Source organism: Ischnura elegans, chromosome 3, assembly GCF_921293095.1.
Source record: "Ischnura elegans chromosome 3, ioIscEleg1.1, whole genome shotgun sequence".
Lineage (NCBI taxonomy): Eukaryota > Metazoa > Arthropoda > Insecta > Odonata > Coenagrionidae > Ischnura > Ischnura elegans.
This window is the reverse complement of record NC_060248.1, coordinates 64,240,613-64,267,160: the sequence shown is the minus strand read 5'-3', so window position 1 is coordinate 64,267,160 and position 26,548 is coordinate 64,240,613. Positions and strand designations below refer to the sequence as shown.

Here is a 26,548-nt window from a genome sequence, read left to right as displayed (position 1 = left end):
GTAATATGTACTGTAACATGGAAACGTCAAAATCTCCTGTCTGGACATGTAGAACATGTAGGTTATTCTGCAGGAGAATTTGAATGGATCAAATATTCCAAGATTCATTTACGCATATATTCGTTATTACAATTGTGTAAATACATTAACTCAGGGCTCTTCCTAGCAGTTTGGATACATATATTAATTAAACTGTCAACGTATTACTAGAAGTCAATTCATTTCAGTAGCGCTTATGGAACTTTTTAAGTTGCATAAGAATAATTTTCATGCATCTCCTAATTCTGACACAATTACCGTCAAAGTTCCTCGTTATATTTTTCTTTTTTCATCAGGCTAAGCATTCAGAATAGAAAGTTCACAAGGGGCTTCCAAAAATGGAAATATGTTGGAGCATTCATTGTTGTATAGCCTGGCCCAGAAATTACCATACTCGACTCGACTCGATACTCACGAGTAGTTTTCAGCTAGACTCGACACTCAACTCAAGGTCAAAAAGTACTACTCGCACATCCTCTCTACAATTGAATTTGCCATGGACTTTCTTTTTGATTCTTTTTTTAGTGGTACTCAACTTCTTATTAACATTTACAGAAATGCTATTTTATATGTAACTCTTGAAAATCATCGAGCATAACTATAAATGAAGATAGAGTTACTGGTGGCCTACACATTTTCATTTCTATTATCAGCAATAGTCAGTGGAAGAAAATCTATTTTTTTCAATAGGGTGGTTACCTATTATTTTTTAATTGCCTAAATCGAAAGATTATTACCCCTGTAGTACTGACTGCACTCTTTTAGATTTTTAAATTACGATATCTATTTTTCGCGATTAAATGAAAAGTGAAAATTTTCAAGTGCACAAAAACGTGATGGCTGAATGCTGGTAAAAGCCCATGTGATAACATTCTGGTTCCAGCTTCCGCCAGGTGAGGCCACCTTGGTGTGAGGTTATGAGCGCCACTACAATATAGGCTGCTATCAGGTAGCGCTTAGCTTAACCCTTTCACTGCTGTTCAATCTCCGAAAATCTTCTCCTCACTTGCGGCGAAAAGGTTAAAATGCGATTCGTGGGGCCATGGAGCAGGTACTTCCAGGATGGGCATGGTACACCCTCTGAAGGGTTGCTAATCCGGGACCCTTTCCTCGACGAGCTCACCCTCGCTGGCCCCTCTCTTCGATCATCTGAGCTGGGGGCCTCCCTCCCAAAAAGTTACTGCTGTGGCTGCATTTGGAAAATCTATCTATCTATCAATCAATCCGATCATCAAAAAATGATTGTTTGCATTGTACTCCTGCCAATCAAGCTATCAAATACGTCTTCATATCTGCAATGAAAAGTAAAGATTTTGTTAACTTTGCTAAAATGGCCATTTTCCGGTGGTCCGCAGCCACGTTTTAAGCAAAGTTAGCAAAATCATAATAATGAAAATAAGCACGAAGAAAACCAAGATCTTAGTATGCAGCAGAAGAGAAGAAGTCAAGACCAACATTAAAATAGGGAGGCAAAAACTGATAGAGGTGGATGAATTCTGTTACTTGGGAAGCAAGATAACTAGTGACGGGAGAAGCAAGAAAGAAATTATCAGCAGAATAGCCCAGGCGAAGAGAGCATTCCACCAAAAGAGAGACCTGCTTACAGCGGGAAACTTAAATATGGAAGTAAAGAAACAATTTATAAGAACCTAAATCTGGAGTATGCTCCTATACGGAAGTGAGGCATGGACAATGACCGCAGCGGAGAAAGCAAGGATAGAGGCCTTTGTAATGTGGTGCTACAGAAGAATGATGAAAATCAAATGGATCGACCGAGTTAGTAACGAGGAAGTCCTAAGAAGGGTAGGAGAGAAGAGAACCCTCATGAAAACCTTAATAAGAAGACGGAACAACCTTATAGGCCACATCTTGAGACATGATGGCCTGATGAAGACAATCGTCGAAGGACAAGTGGAAGGCAAGAATGGAAAAGGAAGACTTCGAACAAAATATATGGAACAAGTAAAGAGAGATGTGAAAGAGAAGAAATACGTAGGTGTGAAAAGATAAGCTGATAGGAGAACTGAGTGGAGAGCTGCGTCAAACCAATCCTAGGATTGTTGACCAGTGATGATGATGATGATGAGCAAAATCATTATTTTTCATTGCAGAAACACAGTTCTAAGACGTGCTTGATTGGCAGGAGTATGATGCAAACAATCATTTTTTGATGATCAGATTGATTGATAGATTTTCAAAATACAGTCAGAGTGGTCACTTTAGGTGAGGGAGGCCCCCCGGAGGCTCAAAGAGAGGGGCCAGCGAGGGTGAGCTCGTCGAGGAAAGGGTCACGGATTAGCGATTCTTCGGAGTGCTTCTGCGAAAGTGCTGAGTGCATGGCAGGGAGGAAGTAAAGTACGTTCACTGCAGTGAAAGGGTTAAATAAGGATTATTAATACCCTATCACAATTTTAATAGGTGATTATTAAGAGATGTTTCCCTGAGCTCTGTGCCTCATGCATGCATTGGTAATCTCAGACGATGTAAAACTCCTGACTACTCGTATAGCATCTAGGTCCCTGCGACATCACAGGGAGTAGCATCACATGGGCACCAGTCTGGCCTTTTGCAAATGAGGTTAAAATTGACCATTAATATTCGTCTAAACTGGGATATCTAAAGGCAAATAATTTGTATATTATGAATGCACTAATGGTGGGTACCGAATCGCAATCAATGGCTTTCATTTCCTTTGATGAAGGTCATTCCTTTTGGTGACCAAGTGTAGAGGCTGAAATGTATTGTTTGAGGTCCCCCAAATGTGTTTTTTTATTAATAGGTGTGACTATACACATTTGTGAATATGTGGCTTTTTATTTTAACTACACTTCTCCCTTTCTAGCCATTGTTTTGTTAAACTTATCTTTTTAACAATCAAATTTTCACTTTCTTTTTAGAATGACATAGAAATTGATATGCAAATGGCTATTGAGAAAGCTAAAATCTCTCGGAAAAAACAGAGGAAATCATCATTATCGGCTTTGCCTAATATTGATTTAAATGAGTAAGTTTTACGTTTTTGAATTTGTATGTATTTAAACTATCTTGGTATGAATGGGATTGGATACTGTAGTTTAATCATATTCTTTGTAAGACATTCATTTTATTAGCTTAGTAATTCTTTTTTAGCTATGAAACTTTACCTGCTGATGACACTGAGGGGGATTTGCTTGATCCAGAAGATGAAGGGGCATTGGACTCAGATGATGACCTGGGAGATGTAGAAGACTTGATTGGTCGTACATCACAGCCTATGTGGGTCCTCCCTCTTTATTCACTTTTATCGAGTGAAAAGCAAGCAAAGGTAGGTAATTTTGAAGAGAATTTTTTTTTAACTTAAGTTGTTTTTGTTGGCAAGTATTGCAGGTCATTTCCATGATGGTCTGCTTCTATTTCAATCTTAAATCAAATTGATATGGAAAATTTTGACTATCACTTTGTGTGTCTTTAGGCTACAAAGGGTATTTTATTTTGTATTCCTGAATTGGAATCATTAATTGGTGTCATAATTTGTAGAAGCTGTAGTATTTTCATGCCTTTTATGATAAATATAATGAAGTAAAACTCCCGATTATCTGGGGTTACGATGGGGGGACAGGCAGCACGAATAATCAGAAAACTATTATAATTTCAAAAAAGATTTAAGAGTAGAAAACTCAAATTTTTCATGCCTAGTTTGTGATTCAAATCCTTCCTCTAACTTTCTGAATTTTAGTTTTATTGACAAATGTCTGAAAGAAAGAATGTGGGAATCACAGTTTCTACTTTAAATGTACCAATATCCTATTGAGAATTTTCATAAAAATAATAACCAGTGGAATTGCAATTGGAATGCAGTGAAGTGATTTTACTTAAACCAACCACCAGAAAATGTTATTAGGAATGGGGCAGTAATGTATTTCAGTGTATGTAATTTTTCCAGTAGAACAATGCCATTGATGAGTATTATCCATAATGTTGAAGTTAGAGAAAAACTCTAATTCCACTGTTGGGAAATTGAGTACTGTTCGTATGTTGTTTGTGTCCACAAGTGTAAGTTGTCAGTAAATGAAGATTTTAATGTATAAGGTCTTGTTTCCTCAACAAATATGGAAGAAGGTTTTGAAAAGGTTGCCGAAGTTTGTCGGCCATTAATCTATGGTGGCCTTGTTGATTTGAGAATAGTGATGAAAATTTAGGGTGACCAGAAACTAACTGTTATTATATTTCTTCAAAAATATATATTATTTTTCTGCAAGGTCTTCAAACCACCTCCTGAAGGATGTCGCTTGGTAGTTGTGGCTACAAATGTTGCAGAAACTTCTTTGACCATTCCAAATATCAAGTATGTTGTTGACTGTGGTAAAATAAAAGCAAAACTTTATGATGCAGTGACAGGAGTATCTGCCTTTAAAGTTGTTTGGACATCAAAGGCTTCAGCCAATCAGAGAGCTGGACGTGCTGGTCGTATTGGACCTGGACATTGTTACAGGTAAGGAATTTTGGTGTTGCATTCTGTATCTTATGAAGCCAGTTGGCCTACTATCTGCCTAGAAATAATGTACTCAAGTTTGCTTACAAATAAGGAAAAGGATCGCAGGAAAACAAATTACTTTATTATTTTTCTCGTTCAAGTATTAGTTGTTTTAGACCAAAACTGTACCTTAGAAACCAATGTCAAGAGCACATATTTATTATGATTGTAGTGGAAAAAGTCTGTTTTGGAAGGTGTTCAAGGGTACATCAACTTATGTAACATTTAACTCAGAATAAAGTCTTTTTATGGCATCATAAACTTAAGCAAATGTTTAATAAACATATTTGCTATCACTAGTGTTGTAAGTTTCGATTATGATCTTTTACTCATTGATGAGGGTTATCAAGTTACCAGTTTTTTTAAGTTTGTAAAATGTAGGTGGGCTGCTGTGGACTCCTGATGGGACATGTTTTGAAGACATTGGAGATTCTAATGACATTATCAAATAAGACATGCAAATAAAATGAGATACCGCCTCTGTGACTGAGTCTTTCACTCATTGATGATATGTTGATGATTTGAGGTGTTACTTTGTGGAATTTGTTCATATTGTATGAAAATTAAAGTTTGTTTTTCCACATAAATATTTATTCGATCACGACCGTGGTTTCGACGCACTGCGTCATCCTCAGGCCTTGAAACAAAGGGAAGGCCTGAGGATGACGCAGAGCATGGAAACCGTGGTCGTGATCGAATAAATATTTATGTGGAAAAACAAAGTTTAATTTTCATTCAACATTGATGATACAATATACCCAGTAACTAACGTTAGAGCTGAAATTTTGTGTAGATCTAGGGAAAAAAATGATTTAGAGGAGAAGTCTGAAAAACCTTTCTGCACCCCTCCTCCAAAAAAATTCTTAATAGTGTGAGTTTTGGCTTCTCCTTTGTGCTCTGCTTCAGTTGGTGTTTCCGTTCTTCTGGACTGCCAAGAAACAAACTTTTATCCCTTACCTTTGATGGGCCACCAAAACATCTTATTGGTGACCCAACCCAAGTGACAGCATTTGAAAAATATTTCCCTATGGCTTCCAATGTTGCCGCAGATTAGGATTTTTGCGTGTATACAGTCAACTGCATGTGCTTCCTGAGAAAGTATATATGTATCCCAATACCCAGATATTCCTCCTCCTTTCCCTCAGTTATATTCAGAATGGGTTCATTCTGGTATTTTCATGCATGCCTCTCGTTGAAATTCTCTAATTTCAAATGAATGTATGTGATAGGGCAATCCTTATCATGAAGATAAGGCAACATACATATATTCTTCACTGACCTTGCAGGCACCTCCAGGTTATGCTCCTTAAATTATGATTTTTTTTTCAGTTGAAGAATGAAAAAATGATTGATGACAGGATTTTGTCCCCTGCCAGATGTCATTTTATGCGTCAGTATCTATGATGAGCTGAAAGATGGTGAATTTAAATGCATTGTAGGGCATGCTGGCATTCTTGCATCTCATAAGCTGCACACTTTGCGGCCAGGCCCAATCAGATTTGTGAAACCAAGGCTATAGTCACTATAAAGAGAAACTCATAGGATAATGTGCAATTGGAAATAAATACCATATAAACATTCATTCATGTGGTGGAATTATTTCTATATGAAAAATTTTCTCTAACAAGGTCATTTTCCTTGCTGGAGCCCATGTGTGGACTTCGTTATGAGGTTTCGTAATTGTAGATGTTTGCTTCAGAAGGTTTTTGTCCATGCATCAATTATAGGAAGGACCTGGGGGCTGAGGCTATGAATTTGTAGTTAGAGGCTTTCATAAAATTTTGCTGTGCAGAGGTTCATCTTACAAGGATTTTACTTGGACCGACAAATCAGAGGAATTATACTTGAGTCAAATTGCTCTTGTAATTCCAAATATTTTGCTCATCTATGTAAGCATATTTCAGTAGGATTTGGTCATATTCTCCCTTTTCGTAACGTATAATCAATTTTCAGGTTGTATTCTTCAGCAGTATTCAATGATGAATTTCCTGAATATTCCATTCCTGAGATCCAGCGTCGACCAGTTGATGACCTAATGCTTCAGATGAAAATTATGGGCATACACAAAGTGGTGAATTTCCCCTTCCCTTCAGCTCCAGACCTGTTGCAACTAAGGGCTGCTGAGCGCAGGCTTGTGCTCCTTGGTGCCCTTGAACTTCCTAAAACTGAAAAGTATGCCATTGGTGAGTCTCACTGTGCCAAAATTTGAAGCCTAATTGGATTGTGATTGTTTTTGGTGGGTTAACACACCTGCGGGGACATGGTGGTGTGCATTATCTAGAGTCATTTGCCTCACAAATGTTACCAGGGTGGCCTTGCAACCAGGCTGCTTACCATGAGTGAGGCTCACAGCAGTGGCGGTTCAACTTGACTCGTTGAGTTTGGCTGGAGGTTCAACCAACATCACCCTACTTTTTGGGTGATAGTTTCGTTGACAGGCATTTGTTCTAACGTCTATGCCTTTTGCTTTGGGTATAAACATGGAATATAATACCCTGAGTCCAACACTGAATCACAATCTGCAGTAAAAAAAATTAAATATCTCCCTGAGCAAGCGTGTTCTCTGCTTCAGTGTTCATTGTGGACTGCAAACCCTGACAAGGTGGTCCTATGGTTTGGTCAGGCAATTTCTTGTGTGTGTGCAGTTTAGCAGGTGAGCTGCCTGCATGACCACAGTGGCCAGTATGGCTATGAAGGTGTATGAGAGCCTTAAAGGAGATTAAGTAAGCTTAATTTGTGGGGCTGAAATTGTGAAACATTGTCCATTCTTGGAGGAAGTGTTTTTAAGTGGCAGATATTGGAAATACGTGTGTGTTTGTGATAAAATTGATAGATTGAGGCGTGACTTGATGAAATTGTTTCATGTTGAATCAAATTAAATTTGAAAATCATTTTTAAAAGTTAAAATTTCAAATTCATTTATGTGAAATTTACAAGGGTTTTCTGATTCAACATAGATATGTGATGTTTATATATTCATTATTAATTTCTAACGGCTGTCATGATTGAGAATGTGGGTGCAAAATCGCTTACAATGGAGGTAAGCACCAAAAGGAGAACCACCTGTGTGTGGTACTGTTAAATATATTTTTATGTTGGAGTACATATTTCTCATAACACTTGTGGCTATTTGATATGGAACATCACAGATTTTCCATGTTGCATTCTTTGATACAGCAGCAAACTTCACCTTTTAATCATACGTTAAGAACTATTATACTCTTTGTTTACTTTGTCAGGTTAGAACTATTTTTAGACCAGGTGTTTTTGTCACATTTGCATTAGCTGTCACTGCATCTAACATAATGCACATTGAGTTAAACAATAATTAGCTACTAATCAATGGGCATAACTTACACCGAAATTAAAAAACTCTTTTTCAGAGTCAAAAGGAAATGTTGTGAGAAATGTGAAAACTGGAGGGGATAACTATGTGTCTCAAGTAACTCAACTGGGAAGGGTGATAGGTGCATTTCCTGTTTCTCCGAGGTTTGGGAAGATGTTGGCCTTGAGTCACCAGCACGATGGACTTCTTCCTTTGACTATATGCCTTGTAGCTGCTTTGTCCATCCAAGAAGTTTTCCAGGTCCCTCAGAATGCTATGGCCTCAGAGGATAAGAAGAGTGCAAAAGATGATGAGGATACTTCCATACAGGTTTGTGCATTTGCTGCTGTTACTCGTAAAGGGTATTTGCTATTCTTATTGTTTTCAATTTATAATGATTACCTATTTTTCTAAATGAATACGAGCAGTATGTTATATTAATCAGGATTGCCATTAGTGCTTTGTTCCCATAATTATTGTATTGAATAATCTTATTGATTTTGGTTGCATTATATTTCTCTTAGGTACTTAAGCTTGTTCTAAAATTGTGAGTTAAGCAGTTCTTTTTCATGCAGGGTGTGTCTCTCCAAAGTCACAATGCTCATGAATATGTGATATGTACTGGCAAATGCTAATTGAATAAAGCTCTTAATGTATCTGGTGGAGACCTAATGGCTGGATTGCATTATGAATGAAATATTTGAAGAGCTAGTGAAAAAGGTGTGTGATAGACATTTAATAATTTAATTAGAGAATTGAAATCGATTCAGGATCATTCTTCTTACCAATTTTCCCCTTGTTATCCAATTCATACATTCTGTGTTCCTTTTGTGCCCATTCAGTTGAAAAACTCCATAGTTCTTTTGAGCTGGTGAATGGTGGGAAAGGGAGAATAGAGTGTAGAATAGCAAGAGTGCTGGAATTTTTCAGGGTACTGGATGGAAAAGTTGGCAGATAATGCAATGAAGGGTTAATTGAATGATACAATCAAGGCTTAGGTGTGCTTCAATGCTCTCTTTACTTTATATTTTTCTCAATATTTCCTTCAACTTATTCCCATGTTTATCAATTGTTTTCTGCCATCACTTCTAAAAATATCTTAGCAAGATTCCTCTCAGTGATGAGTGCAGGCTGTTCATATTTATGTCGATGTGATTTTTTTTCTGCGGTGAGTTAAATTTTATCTTCTAAAATTTCCCATGGCCTGCCATACACTATCTTTTCCTGTTGTCATGCTTATATTTATCAATTTTCCTGTGATATTATATATTTTTCCTCATTTTGTGTAATGAATTTTATGCCAACAATTTATGGCTTCTTGGAGTCAAACCTTTCCCAATAAAGGTGTGCATGTACAGTAGGACCTCGACAAGAAGTATCTCAAAGAGCTTAGGGAAATGGTCTGGTTATTGAGGTGCACTTTTTGTCGAGGGTCATGTTATCAAGGTTATTTTGGCTATCGGTCACATTATCAAGGTTAATGTAATCACAAAATCTCTTCATAAGGTATTCTATTGCATAGAATCATGTATAGAGTGGCATTATCAAGGTTGGCTTCTCTAAATGATTTACAGTAATGGTTCTGAGTTACATTGTAAGTTGGAAAAAATCTGTGTTATTGAGGTAGTTTGGATAATAATAGTCGCATTATAGAGTTACATTTGACATATTGTGATATGCCAATCTCAAAGTGATTTGATAAGTGTATGCACAGTACACTCCCTATTACCCGCGCTAATGATTGGAGGAGGGGTCACGAATTATTGGAAAACACGGATAACCCAAATTTTACTTTTATTTTGTTCAATTTCTGTAATTTTTCGTAAATCAAACAATCTCTTACTACTTATGCACATTGTCTATTATTTTAGATTGCTTTCGGAAATCGTCTAGAGCTTTCTTTTCCATACCACGATCTTTTTTTGAGGTGATAACGTGATCGTACTCGTATTCCTACTGCTACATGTAATACCTGCTTTCCGAAAACCACGAACCCGTGGCTGCAAGGTCTCGGATTCAGAAAAATGGTTTGCACGAATGTTTCAAAAGCACTGCACGACACCAGACCCTATACTGACAGGCACCATGCCAAGTGGTCGTGTCTCGCACAAGTTTCCCAGGATGCAACTGCAGTGGGATGTGGTTTCATAATCACTGAGCCTGTTACCACACTGCAATGCTTGGAAAAGAGGAGCATGGAGCTGCCGTGAAGGCAACGGGCGCCCAATTACGCCATCGTGCAGTAGCGGTTATAGGAAACCAGGACTTGTGGCAAATTGTCTACGCTGGCAAGTGCCTGGCTATGACTCATGCTATCTCTACTTCCACTTCCCCCACTGCGAGGCCACGGCAATAATTGCAAATTTGCGATATGAAATATACAATTAGAGACTTTAAGTAATACTCTGTTCTCTGATCTCCATGTCCCTCTTTTGTGCTTGATTTTTATGTTTGTTATTCAATTTATTCTCTCTAGGATTTGTGTTTTAATTGAGGTCAGCCAGTGTGGAACTGTTGTGTAATTTTTGGTGGTGAAAATTAATAAATCTGTTGGTGTTTCATATTTCTTTTACCATGTTTATATCTCAACTAAGATTGCCATCATTTTCACTTCTGCTTTACTTTTTCTTTTTCAGTAGATTAATATATTTGCTTAGGTCATCATTTATTTATGTATATTTTATTTCCGTTTTTTTGAGCAGCAAAAGAAAGGTGTAAGCCTGGGAAATTGGTGTCGTTTGAAATGGGGAGGTGTCAGAAGTGGTCCTCACTCCATTCTCTTAGGAGATTGTGGAGCTCTCATAAGAGCAGTGGGTGCTGCTGAATATGCTGGAAGCTCTGAGGAATTCTGCTTGAAAGCTGGCCTCAGGCACCGTGCCATCATGGAGATAAGGAAGATTAGGGTTCAGCTGTCCAATGAGATAGCGCTCCATATCCCAAATATGGATGCTCCTTCAGTGGATCCAAAAATGTCACCACCATCTGACTTGCAGGTAGGTCACCTCATCTTTAAAAATACTCAAAGGAAGCCAGAAGTTAGTGGCTTTGCTCAAGTACAGTAGAATCCTGATTTAATGTTTTTCAGGGGGGACAAAATTTAAAACACTAAATGAGGACCAGCTATTTTTTTCGGGTTTTAGGGTCTGTAATGGTTGGAATGGCTCTATATTAATAAATAATATATTTTTAAGCCGCTAAAAGGTGGCACACAGTGGAGTAGCCAGGAATGTCGTTTTGGGGGCCCAAAACTAGGGTAGGGGGAAAATAAAAAAAAGTTAGAAAATAGAGGGTTTTAAACTAATTTTAACACTTTTTATAATGGAAACAACTTCATTTTTCAAAGAAATCTTTTGTAAAGATATGAACTTTCAACATTTCGTTTTCTTTCATGAAGAAGCAAAGTAATTGAGTTGTCATATTTGGGTGTGGGGGGAATTCCAGACCCCACCCCCTCGTCTCTAGTGCCATATGCAGCAAAAAAATTCATTGATTAAATGTTCTTATCCCACTAAGACAGTTTCATAACAATTTTCAGGAGAGAGCTAAAAAAATTGGGAAGTAAAATAAAGCAATGAGTGGATTATATTTTAAGAAAATTATTATATACATTAACTTAAGAGCATTTTCAAGCAGAATATTACTATGAACTTGATTCCATTTTTACTCATTTTTCAGTGGCTTTGATGAATTAAAAAAAAACTTATTCCGTGTGTAAGAGTGACATGTTCTTTCTGTTTTTCATTGATGGCTTACGCACCTTTCAACTTTCTTCTCTGATCTCTACAGGAAGTTCATTGTTAGATCAATATTTATTCAGTCCGCCATTTTCCCTTCGAAAGAGGAGGCCCAATATTATTTGTGCAGTTTAACCAAAGATTCTTTCTATAATCCATTCCAAGTTCAGCTTCGATGGATGAACCGTAAAAGAGCCGAGGAAGTGTTTTCCCTGACATGATGGTGGGCGAGAGCATTCTTTCTCTGTGGAAAAATATCATATCTTCTATATTATTTCTACTGTATAGATACTACCTTTTTCTCAACTTATACGCAACCAAACTCTACAAATGAGGTACCAAAATGCACAGAATTTATCAGAGAACATGCGACGGCATATCTTACTTCCTAAATATTGCTATTGTTTCCTAAAATTGGTTTTTAAATAATTAGATTTAAATTAGATAATTTAAATAATAGAAAGGAACAAAAAAAAATATCTTGTGTGGGACAATTTTTTACGACCTTAAATGGGGAAAAATGCAGAATATGGAAACACTAAGTGAGGATAATTTTTACATTGCTCGCATAGGAAATGAATCGGGACCCCACAAAATAAACACTAAATGCAGAAAAACATTCAATGCGAAAACCTTAAATCCGGATCAGACTGTACATATTACCTTACTCAACTGCCGAGCACTTATGGACCCAATCCAATCTCATTGCGGGAAACACACACATATATATGTACAGTAAAACCTCTTTATATCGTAATGGAGGGGACCAAAATTTAGGCAATTTGATGTATGGAGGTTCACTATAGAGAGGTTTCAGTGATAGGCACCATTTATTCATATCCTTCGGAAATGAAAGGCACTACTGTCTTTTAAACCGTTATATATATACATGTGTTTAAACAAACATCATGCGTTAGTGAACATATATATTTATTATTAACAGAAAGCTATCGCTAACGCGTGATTTTTACCATGATTTGAGAGGAAACGATGTGGTCTCTCTTAAATTAACAGTCACTTATAAAGATTTGGATAGTTGGATACCTTTATTTATTATTTACATACTGTTAGGTATGCTCTCATATGGAACAAAATTGCTTTAACTAATTGTTAATGTGAAAATTACAGCACATTAAAGATGTATAAGAAAAAAAATAAGCGTTAAACATTTATTGCTGAAAATGTCATTCCATGTACGTAATCATGGCTGCATTAATGGTCTCTAGTTGTCTCGGTACGAATGGCAGAGGTAGTTAGGCCGTCTCGGTGTGTCTCCTTGGTATTATGAGTGGAGGTTTTACAAGATAAAGAGGTTCACTACCTAGAGGTTTGCCTATAAATGTACATGTAAATCTGACGGGACTGTAGGGGTGGTATGAAGTATGGAGGTTTACGATGTAAAGAGTTTCACTCCATAGAGGTTTAACTGTGTTATCATTTATGCCTATATATCCATCTTGGGAAGTATTGAAGGTTTAGTAGACTAATAATGAGTAAATGCCGAATAACACAAATTTCCCTTATCCTTTGCATTTATTACAAACAATTAGCTCTAACTTTCATGGAAAAATACTCTGTTACTGTGGTAACATCATGTATTATCCTTAATATGTGTGAACATACTTGTTTGTCTTCACCATGGGAAAATAATATCATAGTTTTTTTAATGGATTTATTGCATGACTGTGAATAATAAATTTCTCTGAACCTCGCTCAAGGTGGGATAAATAGGTTACAAATTTTACTTCGTGGAACATCATGGTAAGGTGTGCAAATGCTTTGCTCTGAAATATTAAAATATGTGGGAACTGGTTTTATAGAAGTGAGTTTTTTTCTCTGCTAAAACAAATCACTAAGTGATGCCCACTTAAATTTTTTGTCTTTCATTCTCTCTCTTAGGCAAAATTACTGCGTCAGATAATCCTTGCAGGAATGGTTGATCACGTTGCTCATCGTGTCTCATTGGATGAGATAAAAGAAGATGAAGACAAGGAAAAGTGGCGAAATGCCTACAGGTATGTAATTTTCTTTTCTCTTGTAGTATCGTTTCCAAAAGTCTGTGTGCATTTACGTTCCGCACACTGATTGAATGAATGGAGCAAATTCCTTGTAAAACATTTCCTGACTTAGGTCCCAGTGAGAGACTGAGAGTCTGAAAGATTAAAATGTGATTGGTGCGAACATGGACATGAGGTTCCTCAGCTACTTTTCCTTACTCTAGGGCAGTGTTTCCCAAACTTTTTCGAGCCACCATGATCATAAACCTATGCTCAACGCCCTCCTAATCGGTATCTTTAAAATAATAATCAGAATCATATACTAATTAACCAAATGAGGAACATTGTAATAATTAAATTAAAAATAATGACTAATTTAATGTTTATTTAGTATCCAATGGATGTAGGTATAGGTTTTTGATAATTTATATTAATGATTTAATACACAATAAAAGGAACTTAACTAAGAATATACTTTTGACGTAAAAATTAATAATTTTAAGAAAGCTTTTTTAGAATCTTACATGTTATTTTTTTACTTAAATTAAGCAATAGGGTAGTTTCCTTCATCAAAGAAAACGAAAGGCATTGATTGCGATTCGTTACCCACCATTAGTGTATTCATAATACACAAATTATTTGGTTTTTGAAATACCGGTTTAGACGTATGGCAAGGGTCAAATTTTATCCTCATTTGAAAAAGGCCAGATTGGCGCCCATGCGATTCCACTCCACATGACGTCACAGGGACCTAGTTTCTACACGAGAGGATAGGAGTTATACATCGTCTGAGGTTACCAATGCAAGCATGAGGCACAGAGCTCAGGGAAACATGTCTTAATAATCACCTATTAAAACTGGCTAATGTCGGAAAGTTTTCTTCGTTTGATAAGGTATTAATAAACCTTTTTTAAGCCAAGCGCTACCGTTCAGCAAGGTACTCAGCTATCCGCTAGCATCCTGCGACGTATCAGAGCTAAGCCTCGCCTCAAGGTCACCTCACCGGGCGGGAGGGGGAACCAGAAATACGACGTACGGAGATATTTCCCGACATTCATACTTAAGCGTCGCGTTTTCGCGCGCTTGAAAATTTTCACTTTTCATTTAATCGCGAAAAATAGATGTTGTCATTTAAAAATCTAAAAGCGCGAAATACGTACTCCAGGAGTAATAATCTTTCGATTAAGGCAATAAAAAAATAATAGGAAACCACCCTATTATACAGTAAGAAAATTTTCAATTTATAATAATATAATCATGTTTACCAATCATGTTTTGTTAAAATTATCTTAACAATTAAATGACTTTTTATTATAGTTACTCATGGTCTAGAAGTCGTTAAGAAGATTCTATTGCTAAAATTAATTACATATTTCCATCAAATAAAATTTTAATGAGAAGGATGAGCTTGATGACATGATACAAGTTTTCCAACGTCTGGTTTAATGTCACTTAGCAGAAGTCTTAAATCACCACGTTCGCAAACCTGAAGTCTGTTTCTCTGCTTGGAAATAAGCTGAGTGACTGCACCAAAACCACGTTCTACCAAATATCAAGTCGGAAATGCAAGAAGGAGTATTTTATAGGGATGAGTCGATTCCAAATGTCGATTCTCGATTCCACCGATTCTCGGGCACGGAATCGGAATCGAGAATCGATCGCCTAAAGTCGATTCCGATTCCATCGATTCCAGGAAGATAAATGTTTGAGCAAGTTTGGGGCACAAAGGCTGCCACACATCTAAGCGGCCGCGGTGTCAGCCTTGCCCGTGCGGAGGATACGCCCGGCACGCGGGTGCTGCGACTAACATACCTAAGCGGCCTCGGAAACATGAAAAAGTCGGCAAGAGCGACGAACCCTGAAATGGCGCGTGATCATGAGCAACTCTAAGAGGAAAAAAAATTGGAAACCTCGGGATCGGGAAGCAATGCATGCGCTTTCCGTTCTTTTATTAGCCGCTGGTCACGGCAAATCAAAGTATTGCGATTATGAATCACATTCGGAGAATTCATCTCGACCACCAATTTTAAAGTATAATAGATCGAAATATATTTTTTTCTATTTTCGAATGATATTTGAAGTCTGATGATAATAAAAACGTGCAGAGAGCGAGTTTTCCTGTGAAAAAAGTTTCTTATAAATACGCGCTGAGAGCGGGTTTTTTTATATACGCAACTTTTTTAGACTAACACGCGTCTGCGTCAATAATAAAAAAATTAGACACATTCGCGTTTGTATAGCCCAGTGTCATCAATTCAACCCTTGAGGAAGTTGATACTTGCTTGGCATAAGCCGCCGCGGCCTCCGGGCGGACTCGACAGGTTGCGTTCGGCCGCCACCGCGCAGCGCGCACCCGCCAGGCTGCTCTAGTGTGTGTGGACGCAATGAACGCTACATTCTTGTTTAGCCACCGCGGCCAAACGAGAATGTAGCCACCGCGGCTATTGTTATTTTTAGGGATGGTCGGATCGGATACCTCGGATCCAAATATCCGCGGATATTGCCCTTCATCGGATACATCGGATCCAAAGTCGCGGAAGACATCGGATCTGGATCCGAAATTTTAAATAATAGATTCAGTGAATGCAACGCCCCATCAGGGTGGAAAGAGTTCCGATTCTCTCTTCGAATGCGTCGTTGCATGCGATTCTTGTCCTACTCATGAACCGTTTTGTTTGAAAGCTCTCGCAGAGGTTGCGAGAAGAATTTCAGCCGTGGCCAGGATTTTCAGCCAGAAAATAAAAAAGGCAAAATACGACTGGCACATAGTGTGACTCTTCCCAAGAGATTGAACAATCATCGGAGGAATTTCAGCGCCGTAGCATAATAACCACGTCAAAAGTAACTACGTCGCAGATTTCAGAAAACCACCTTCGGCCGTCCACCAGCCCGTGCCTCTGTTGTTTTTTTTTGTATCCGAAATCACACGGACCAAAAATCATTGTCTTCTAAGGAAAATATCAAATCACATGAAAACAATTGAAGCGTGTTTCATCCCTAACTCGCCTCACCAACTGACCTATTTTGGCCTACCTGCTTCAATTCTCTGTTTCTAGACGACAGATGCTAGGAGAGTGACTTTTTGGGCCCGAAGATATCTTGATAGCTTCGACAATTAGATGATATGCACGGGATTTAAAAAAGAATTAGACCAAACGAGACGCATTCCTGACGATATTTCTGTTTATTTTTCAGCTCTAATTGATTGCCACTCAGTTTTCTATCTACAATTCTACAATTACACTTTACTGATTGTCCAAACAGCATAATTTTCAAAGAAACAAGCGCAGCATTAACCCCTCAAACAATTAGAGACGGATTGGAAACGCCAACTACATATATCACGTAGCGTGCCCGGCTTCGCTTTGAAGGCAACGACGTCACTGAAGTAAGATCTGATTTCTTCGTCCGACTCCCTCATTTGTAGCCTTGTTGTTTGAAATACGGAGGGAGCGGGCTCCTTCCTCTCCACCTCTCCTTCACGTGCTCCTTCCCAGTGGCGTAGCCATGGGGATGGTCCGGACCTCACCCCCCGAAATATAAAAACACAGTTATTGTCCTTCACAAAAGAAAACAAATTATTGAAAAATCAGGAATTTACAAAATTTTTCTTTAGCAAATTAAGTTTTTTGATTATAAAAAGTGTTGAAATTAGTTTAAAACCCATTATTTAGCGCCCGGTTTTTTTTTTAATTTCCCCCCTGGTTTTGAATCCCCCCCGAACGAAATTCCTGGCTACGCCACCCCTCCACCTCTTCTTTACGTGCTTCTGCTGCCCACTTCTTCCTCATGCTAAGCGGTTGAGCACCTCGTCACACATGACGTTAATGCCGTTTTAAATACTGTTAATTGTGTTGCTAATTGCACAGTTGCAATTCAATTTAATGATACGCCGATAAAAATGTCTTGCGTGTAAACATTTCCGCTGAGATAAGGAGAACCAATGAATGCCATGTGCGTGCACTGTGGCGTAAGTTATCCCGAGGATGTGCTAAATCCACCTCACCATACTGAAGCATTTTCGGATGAAAGACAAGTCCATAAGTGATGAGAAAGTAAAATTCGGGGGAAAGGTGCGTGAGGAAAATTGGAATTCAGTCGATGGCAGGGGGGTACCCAGGAATTTTGTTAAGGGGGGATCCAAAACCAGGGGGAAAATTTTTAAACAACAGGGTACAAAGGAGAGGGTTTCAAACTAATTTTAACGCCCTTCATAATAGAAAAACTTCATTTTTCAAAGATTCATTTTTTTCATTTTTGTAAATTCATGATTTTTAAATATTTTGTTTCCTTTTATGAAGGAAAGTAATTGTGTTTTTTATATTTATATTCCTCTCGCTACGCCACTGGTCAGTGGTTCATCCTAAGATTTTTTCTATTTTCATTTCCAAACCCAAGCGTAACAGTTTAGGCCCTGAGTATGTGAAGATGTTTTTAAAAAACAACTTGAAAGCCCATAAAATAATTTTTAATTTATAAAAATATTAGAATGTTAATGAAAATCTAAGAAGCATTCCATTGATTGTATGTACCCACAATAAACGAATAATGACTTTGTTTAATGGCAGGAATTTGAAAATGCATTTGGATTCGAAAATATCCGATTCGAAAGATCTCGCTCCAAAAATCCTGGATCTGTCCATCCCTAGTTATTTTATTCCATTCGATTCTTAAATTTTAATGACAGCGATGCTACAGATAAATCAAAATCCCACCAGTTAGAATGAACAAGAATCGATGGAATCGGAATCGAGAATCGGGAATCGATTTGAAGGAATCGAAATTGGAATCGGAATCGAAAAAAAGTGGAATCGACTCATCCCTAGTTTTTTAACCACCATCCATAATCCAGTATAACGATTGGAAATCTCCTTCTGTAGCTAAAATTCTTGATAATTTATCTTAAACTTTGGTTTCAATTCAATGACATTTTGTAGTCCAATCAATTCTTCCTCTAATACCCCAACTTCCTCAATATCTACAAACGGATTTATCACCCAGTCAGAAATTTCCTACAAAAGAAGGTCCACAAATCTTTGCGTCATATTTTTTTGTAAGGTAGCTAAATGGTCGCAAAAGACGCTCAAATCATCATCACATAAACCAGCTTGCTCTTCCAGCTCAAGCAGGGAAGGAAATTGACCTTTCGCACCAGAAGAAAATGTTCCCACATAGGTGCGAAAAATCCACAGAGAAAAAATCATTCGCCTTGACCGGGATTCGAACCCGGATCCCTCGATTTCCGGCCGAGTGCTTTAGCCAGTTAAGCTACCGAGGCATCATTCATCCCTGTGGAAATTTGTGGACTATACCGGACATGGTGGTATGGACTGCCGAGCATATTATGCGACGAGCAGTCCAAATCGTGCGCACGGCGCCACAGCCGGAGAGTAATGTCCGAACTTTGAACACATATAGGTGTTCTCTCTTTGACGAATTTAAGTATACCGGGACTAGCCACGGTGATTACTTTTACGGGAGTCACCCGCAATGCACAAATGTGCGAAAAATCCACAGAGAAAAAATTATTCGCCTTGACCGGGATTCGAACCCGGATCCCTCGATTTCCGGCCGAGTGCTTTAGCCAGTTAAGCTACCGAGGCGTCATTCATCCCTGTGGAAATTTGTGGACTATACCGGACATGAGAGAAAGAGAGAACAAAGAGATTCGTCAAAGAGAGAACACCTCTATGTGTTCAAAGATCGGGCTTTACTCTCCGGCTGTGGCGCCATGCGCACGATTTGGACTGCTCGTCGCATAATATGCTCGGCAGTCCATACCACCTTGTCCGGTATAGTCAACAAATTTCCACAGGGATGAATGACGCCTCGGTAGCTTAACTGGCTAAAGCACTCGGCCGGAAATCGAGGGATCCGGGTTCGAATCCCGGTCAAGGCGAATGATTTTTTCTCTGTGGATTTTTCGCACAATTGTGCATTGCGGGTGACTCCCGTAAAAGTAATCACCGTGGCTAGTCCCGGTATACTTAAATTCGACGTTTCCACAAAGGGTTAAAATACTGACCTTTTATTAAATTGATTTTTCTTTCACAACTTATTGGGAACCAAATACCAACACAGAAATAAACATTTATTCAGTGCTGTTGGAATGCTATTGAGTAGTGAAGTATGTCCTTGAAAGCTCTATGAGTAAAACCTCATGGTTAAATGGCAGTGTGGTTTTGTGTGTGGCAAAGATCTAATTGATACTAATTCTAATTTTAGATGTTCAGAAATGGAAGATCCTGTGTTCTTGCACTCATCTTCGGTTTTGCGCAAGGAGCTTCCAGAGTGGGTTGTCTTCCAGGAGGTGTTTGAATCAACAAAACTGTATATTAGAGGTAAATTGCGATCTTTCTCCTAGCTTACGGTGGGGTTGTGAGAAGTCCAGTTAGTTGTTTTAAGACCAGTCTTTGGTTCAGAAAAAAATGGTTCAAAATGTATTTATAATCTTTAAACTTGAAATTTGAATCTGGCAAATATGAAATAATGCTACAGATCTTTAATTTTCTTTATGGCATTACATATCATTATTTTATCCTTCTTCAATTATCTGCAGGTCTCACTGCGATAGAACCAGAATGGCTTCCTACTTATGCTCCTGCCCTCTGTAATTTATCTGATCCCTTGGATGATCCACCCCCAAGATATGATCATGAATCTGATCGGCTGATGTGTCATGTCAGTGGAACATTTGGTGAGTAAAGGCTGTGATAATTTACTATTTTTTCCAGAAAATTACCTATATTTTCTTTTTTCCTTTCTATGTGATGGTATTGACTAAATATTCTTACAATTCCAGCCAAGTTTATAAATCAAATTGTCGCAGATATTACATAATTTGCTTTTTCTTGTGAAAAATTCAGTTTTGCTCAAAGGAGGAAATGAAAGGCATAAAGAGGTTACTAAAAATGCTTCCTGTTTAAAGTTGATGATTCTCTTGCTAGAAGAAGTAAAAGCAAAATTTATTAACAAGGTGCTTTGCAGGAGCCTCCTATTACAGATGTCGCAAGTGCCTGCTCACTGTCAAGATGCTTAACACGTTGCGTAACGGGGTATTTAAATTCCTAGGAACGCCGAGATTGGAAATATGTGCCTTTTAGGGCGTAATGCCTTTGGTTTAAACATGGTTAAAAAGCTAATGTTTAGAATATAACTTTACCCAATCAAACGTTATGATGCATCAATTCATTATGAATAACGAACAACTGAAAACGTGCCGACGAATACGTATTGTACGCTTTAAAATTGTTTAGGTTGACGTGCCTAAATGACGAGAATCTTCGTCATCCGTCCAGCACGTTTGGGAAAAAAATGACGAGAATTCTCGCCATCCGTACGCAATGTGTTAAGCAATTCCATATGAAGAAAACTTTCCTACCCTGACTCACCCTAAATGACTACATGTTTAATTGAAACCCAAATGATAATGCCATATTCTGGCGAAAAAAGGAAATCAAGTGAGGTGATAATGCATAAATACATTTTGGTTCAATGTGGATGTGACATAATTTTAAGGCCGAATTGGAGTGAAAAAAATGAGAAAATGTCAAGTGCCTTTGGTGCAAAGAAACACATTTCCTCACTCAACAATGAAATTTGAGGAAAACCATTTCAAGGGTGGTGCATTGTAGGTTGTTAAAATGGGAAATAATGAAGAAAAAATATTATTCATGGGAGAATTGAACACAAGTCTTGTGTTTTCTCAAGTCATGTACTGTATATAGCTCCTGGATTGCTGACGGCTGTATAATGTAGACCTCTGGAAGGAAATTTAGTTTATGCTGAAATTAATTGTTTCAATGACTTTTTAGTTTAAACTATTTACTTTATGATGCCATAAGTGGGGTGAATCAGATTTTGGACACCCAGCTTTAAAAAATGTTATTTGTGGCCCCTCTAAAAGTGGGGTCCCTGAGCAACTTCTTTTGTGCAAGCATCTGTGACATTCTCAAGTTTTTGCCAGTCCTTACCTACTCAGTCTCCCTTTGTTTCCATTCTCTCTGGGTGGAGGAAGCAGGCTGAGCCAAGTAAAGAGAGTGCAAGGGACTTCAAATGGGGTGTGAGGTCAAGTTAGTCCATTTGTTTCCCAGCTCCTCAGTCCCTTGCCTTATTCACAAGGGGCAGTGTAATACATACTTGAGCTGCAGTTCAGCCGGACAGTTTTTCTCCCAAGTATTCTCCAATTGGCGAGTGAGATGCTTTGTGTATTAATGAGAGTATAATGCTGTTAGTAATTTTAAGTTACAGTGGAACCTCGTTAAAGCGAGTACGGGCTATAGCGACACCCCCGCTATTACGAGAGATAGCCGATGCACCGTCAATTGACCCTATAATAGGCGTGTTAAAAAATTCGTTTTTAAGAGACCCTTTCGGTGTTGGCTCTCGCCATAGCGAGGGTTTCACCGCCGGAAGACTTTCATCAAGACTCCTTAGCCTCTGTAATTGCTAGCGATCTGTTAGAAATGAAGTTAATGGAGTGCTCAGTCTCAAATTTATGTGGTAAACTGTCGTTCGATAAATATAATGATTGACGAAACAATGCTTTGCATGATTTTTATTCAGTGCGGCGCTTATAAATTGTTTGATCAGTTAGTCGTTATTTGAGTAAGGAAATTTAGTGATGCAAAAAAACATCGCCTTTCGTCTGGATTTATGCTTACGTTTATCGGATAGATGTTTATCTGTCGCCGCACCACTCCTGTTCCTGTATATCTGTTCGCAACAGGTATATTGGCTATTATTTGCTCCACCTCCGGTAAAGCGACAATTCGATATAGCGAGTGTTTATTAGTGCACCGTGGGGTGTCGTTATATCGAGGTTGCACTGTACTTATTTGTTAAGTGACTAGCTTTAACAAATTTCCCTTTCTGATGTGAATAGTCTCTTGTTTTGATGGAGTCACCACCATGAACCCCTTGCTTGTAACAATCTCAAAGCAGAATTCTTTCTTATGTTTTTGCAACATTTGATGCCAATATGAAAAAGTGAATGCAAAAAGAACCAGTGCTTTCTTCAAGGTCTGGATTTCCTCAGTAATAGTGAAATACCTCTCTGATGCTCTCATTTTTGTTCTGAGGCAATTTCTTTCCATAGCTCGTTTTTCTACTTAGGGAGTAGGGGAAAATGTTCTCCCACATTTCTTCTATGTACTGTTTAACAAAGCAATGTCTTAAAGAGTTCATGGTTTGTAGCACTTAATTCTTGAAACTAATTCTATTTTATATATATTTATTGTGTGCCTTATTTTTTTATTAAGGTCGAGCTGCATGGTCTTTGCCTATTATTGAAGTTGACTACCCCCCTGGACTAGAGAGATACAAGTGGTTTGCTGTGTTTTTGTTGGAAGGGGAAGTCTTTCCTAGATTAAAATCTTATAAATCTTCTCTACTATCTGTTCCAAACATCATGCTGAAAAGCTGGGCTCGGTATGTACATACATGTGCATCTCAAAATATTTTTCTCTATCCATCTGTAAATCTCAGGTGTACAGTAAAACCTCCTAGTAAAGAAATTATGGGACTAATAATGACTTCATGAGAAGGGGGTTTTGGTATGCGAAGGTTGAGTTCACATGCTGACTCTCTAGGTCAGAATTGATTAAAGAGTGCCAGCAAGTGGTTGCATAGTGTTGTCATAAGCAGTATAGGGGGTCTGTACTACCATGGAGGGGAAAAATTCCTTGACCAAACATTTTTCTTTGATTTTATTTGCTAGGCAAAGTTTCATTAAGATTTTATAGCTATGCAAGGATTTGTGAACCCAAGTTTTGCCACCAGCCATGATTTGGCTTAACCTTATTGTAGGTGGATCTGTGGCTAATTGCTGCGTATTTTAGTTTCTGAGCTTTGGTGATGTTTGTATTTAATGCCTGTGTGCCCGGGTGTTCTATATAAACCCATTATTTCCAATATCCAGTCAATCATCCATCTAACGGCTCAGTTGCTTTGTGACATCAAATTTGTTAAGTAAGAGAAAAAGACAAATTTCACTTTTTTTTGCAGACGATATGATAGATAGCATTGATAGCATATAACTGTGAACTACTCTTCACAGTTATATTCTAAGCGTAAAAATAATTGGTCGAAAGTTGCATGTTGGAGATGTGTGAACAATGTAAGGAAAGAGGTATCATCGTGAAAAGAAAACTTCAGTATAACATCTTTATTTCTTGTGGGTAAACCCTTTTCGGGATTCCGAACAGGTTAAATTATCCATTTAGCCTGCATTTCAAGCTCTGACTCGGGGCTTATCCTCAGGGCTGCTGCATGTTGTTTTATTAAAAAAAAAAACAAAAGAAAATTACATGTAGCAGCCCTGAGGAAGAGCCCAGAGTCGGAGCTTGAAACGTTGGCTAAAATGGAGAATTATTCCAATACATATTGAGTTTCTTTCCACCCTCCATTCCTTACCCTAATTATGGCTATGGATATTAATTTAAATACTATTCCACATCAGGACTGCAACATCAAGATAATTCAAGGAATTACTATCAATCTCACCCAAAACAGATCAGAAACCTAGTGACAAGTCAGAAGGCATCAAATTCTGGCCGAATTGTCATTGCATCAAAACTTGGTTAACAGAACATATCTCACTATAGGGAGGTTCAGTTTAGTGTTTTAAATGTTGATAAGACTGCAGGAAGCAGAAAATAAATAAAAATTAGGCCACAAAACTGAGATAATTCCTGGCATGCATGGAACGACAGTAAAAGGCAGTGTACAAGCAAATTTGTACTTTGTCGATGACTTTTCAATTCCTTTAAATATAAAGTTTATGATGGGTAATAGATTTGGACTGTAATGTTTCTTAATATGATGTTAACTTTTTATAGGATGCAGTCTCGTACTGAAATAATTCTTTCAGCTCTAACATCTCATGGAGTTGACTCAAAAGGTGAATTGATGAAAATGTGGAGGAAGGAACCAACATGTAAGCTTACTTCTATAATCATTAGAAATGGATTTTAACCCTTGAAAGAAGTTTGGTGTAATTGATCTTTTCTGTTCTAGATTTACTGTCTGCGTATTTGAAGTGGCTTCCGGAATCTGCCCACAATGAAGTTTCCCTTATATGGCCTCCATTGGAAGAATAATACCGCAATTCACTCTAAAATATGTACAGTTTATTTAATGATTTTAGTTAAAATAAACAAAGTTTTAAAAAAATCCGTCTTTTCTCATCTACAAAAAATAAAAGTATAAAATGAGAAGGGTGAGGACATGACGTTGAAAGATGATAACAATTCATATACATAAGTATAAATATCTATAACAAATCAGTTGAACGTAAAGCAATTAACAATTAATCGAGACAATTTTACTCCATTAAGGTAGCTTGAAAACTATCCATCTAATATAATGGCTACCAGGCCAACATACCGGAACACACAATAGTGGTGGGTATCTTAAATGCAGAGGCACAATTCTCTTGTGCTGCCGATGTGATTCTGATAGTATCTCTGGGATTACTTCAACTTAGCACACAATATCATTAAAAAATCTTATTCTTCTTTCAGGTGATTAGAGGACATATCACCATTATCACCCCCCTCAGTGATTTGCTTCTTCTTTTTTGGTGTTTTCAGTGGATTGGACTTGCATTCATTGTAAAGGTTATTGAGATCAAACGCAGCTTTCACATTATCCTGAAATGGAGGGAGGGTATACAAGGCTATATTCTCTATTTTTCTGCAGGAAAAGGTATTATCAATGCCCATACAATGGAAGTTTCTTGGCTATTGAGTTATCAAGAAAGTATTAGAATGCAACACATGGTATTCAACAGCTTAAAATGGAATCAAAGCTATATTAAGGGAGAGCAGTTGATTCAGTCACTTGCAATCATTTACTAGCCAGTGACAAAAAATAATTCTAAAATTCCACCGCGATGGACGGATAAGCTCACGCAGTTAAAAATAAAATGCCTCACCTCTGAGAAGAAGAACTTCATTATTTTTCCCTTAGAGTCGACAGCTGGACGGCGAGTAACTTCTTTTCCCTCCTTAAACAGTATTATAGTGGGAAGTTGCTTACTAGTGGCTGAATCACTAATTCTATATTTTCTTGCTACCTCCGGAAAGCGGCCAATGTCAACCTTTCCAAACTTGAGATTCTCTAAGGCATACCTATTGATAGAATTTTAACAATTATTTTTCGATTTTTTTAAGCGCTGTAGTTCTTAACTATGTGTTTGTTGAATAAAATGAACTCCAATTTCGTATCCCCGAAGTACGACAAAACTGGACTAATATCACTTACTCGTAAGACAATCTAGAGTAAACTGGTGCGAAGTTAACACAGCTTGGGTTCCAAGCCGTGTAGAACACTACAAGCCATGTAACCTTTTTGTTCCGCTCCAATTCCTCGTCCAATCCTGACGCTCGGAAGTACACAATATTCTCAGGGCCAGATATCGTAGGTTCAGGGAGTAACAATGCTAATACTGCGGTGAAGAAAGAAGGGTTAGACGGCTAAAACATAACAGAATTCTATAATATATGAGCAGGTGGCACCCACTTACACACAAATATTACACCATAAACAATGCCCATCCGTGCATCAGCGTAGAACCATAAAATTAAATTCGCCACCTTCGTGTATACAAAGCTTGATGACAAATAATTTATCATAGTAACACTGCCTGATTTTCTGGTTCTAATCATAACAACTATAAGCAGAAAAAATAATATTTCCGATTCACGCATATCAAGTTCACACTCGGCACCAGGAAACAATACATTGCACACAAATGTTACTCGTTTTGCGATCAAGTACGATAAGCTTAAAATTATATTCACTACAAAATAAGGCTCAGTTAACCGTTTAATATCTTTTAAGAACCCCATTTCAACCCTTTCTTCCTGCTGCTCTAGAAACGGTGTTAATTGCAACGGAAGGTGTCTTTCATTTGTTAACCTCAATCCTACAATCGCTA

The 26,548-nt window shown here is 37.9% G+C and overlaps 2 protein-coding genes across 2 annotated transcripts in view; one reads left to right on the top strand and one right to left on the bottom strand.

Annotated features, from left to right (window-relative positions):
- Positions 1 to 24,709, top strand: part of LOC124155929 (probable ATP-dependent RNA helicase kurz) — a 36,696-nt gene extending 11,987 nt beyond the window's left edge. The window contains exons 8-19 of the mRNA XM_046530156.1: positions 2,937 to 3,043; positions 3,169 to 3,343; positions 4,278 to 4,510; positions 6,506 to 6,735; positions 7,936 to 8,207; positions 10,580 to 10,870; positions 13,511 to 13,626; positions 19,834 to 19,949; positions 20,168 to 20,305; positions 22,869 to 23,037; positions 24,447 to 24,544; positions 24,625 to 24,709. Of these exons, the coding sequence (XP_046386112.1) occupies positions 2,937 to 3,043; positions 3,169 to 3,343; positions 4,278 to 4,510; positions 6,506 to 6,735; positions 7,936 to 8,207; positions 10,580 to 10,870; positions 13,511 to 13,626; positions 19,834 to 19,949; positions 20,168 to 20,305; positions 22,869 to 23,037; positions 24,447 to 24,544; positions 24,625 to 24,707 (2,028 nt within the window). The 3' untranslated portion in view covers positions 24,708 to 24,709. The remainder of the gene's footprint in view (positions 1 to 2,936; positions 3,044 to 3,168; positions 3,344 to 4,277; positions 4,511 to 6,505; positions 6,736 to 7,935; positions 8,208 to 10,579; positions 10,871 to 13,510; positions 13,627 to 19,833; positions 19,950 to 20,167; positions 20,306 to 22,868; positions 23,038 to 24,446; positions 24,545 to 24,624) is intronic.
- Positions 24,710 to 24,715: 6 nt separating this feature from the next.
- On the bottom strand, positions 24,716 to 26,518 carry LOC124155931 (thioredoxin-related transmembrane protein 2 homolog). The gene is made up of 4 exons (XM_046530158.1): positions 26,135 to 26,518; positions 25,873 to 26,056; positions 25,544 to 25,739; positions 24,716 to 25,259 (listed from the first exon to the last, which is right to left on the bottom strand). The coding sequence occupies exons 1-4, from the start codon at positions 26,457 to 26,459 to the stop codon at positions 25,116 to 25,118; spliced, it is 849 nt and encodes a 282-aa protein (XP_046386114.1). The 5' UTR covers positions 26,460 to 26,518; the 3' UTR covers positions 24,716 to 25,115.
- Positions 26,519 to 26,548: the final 30 nt, after the last annotated feature.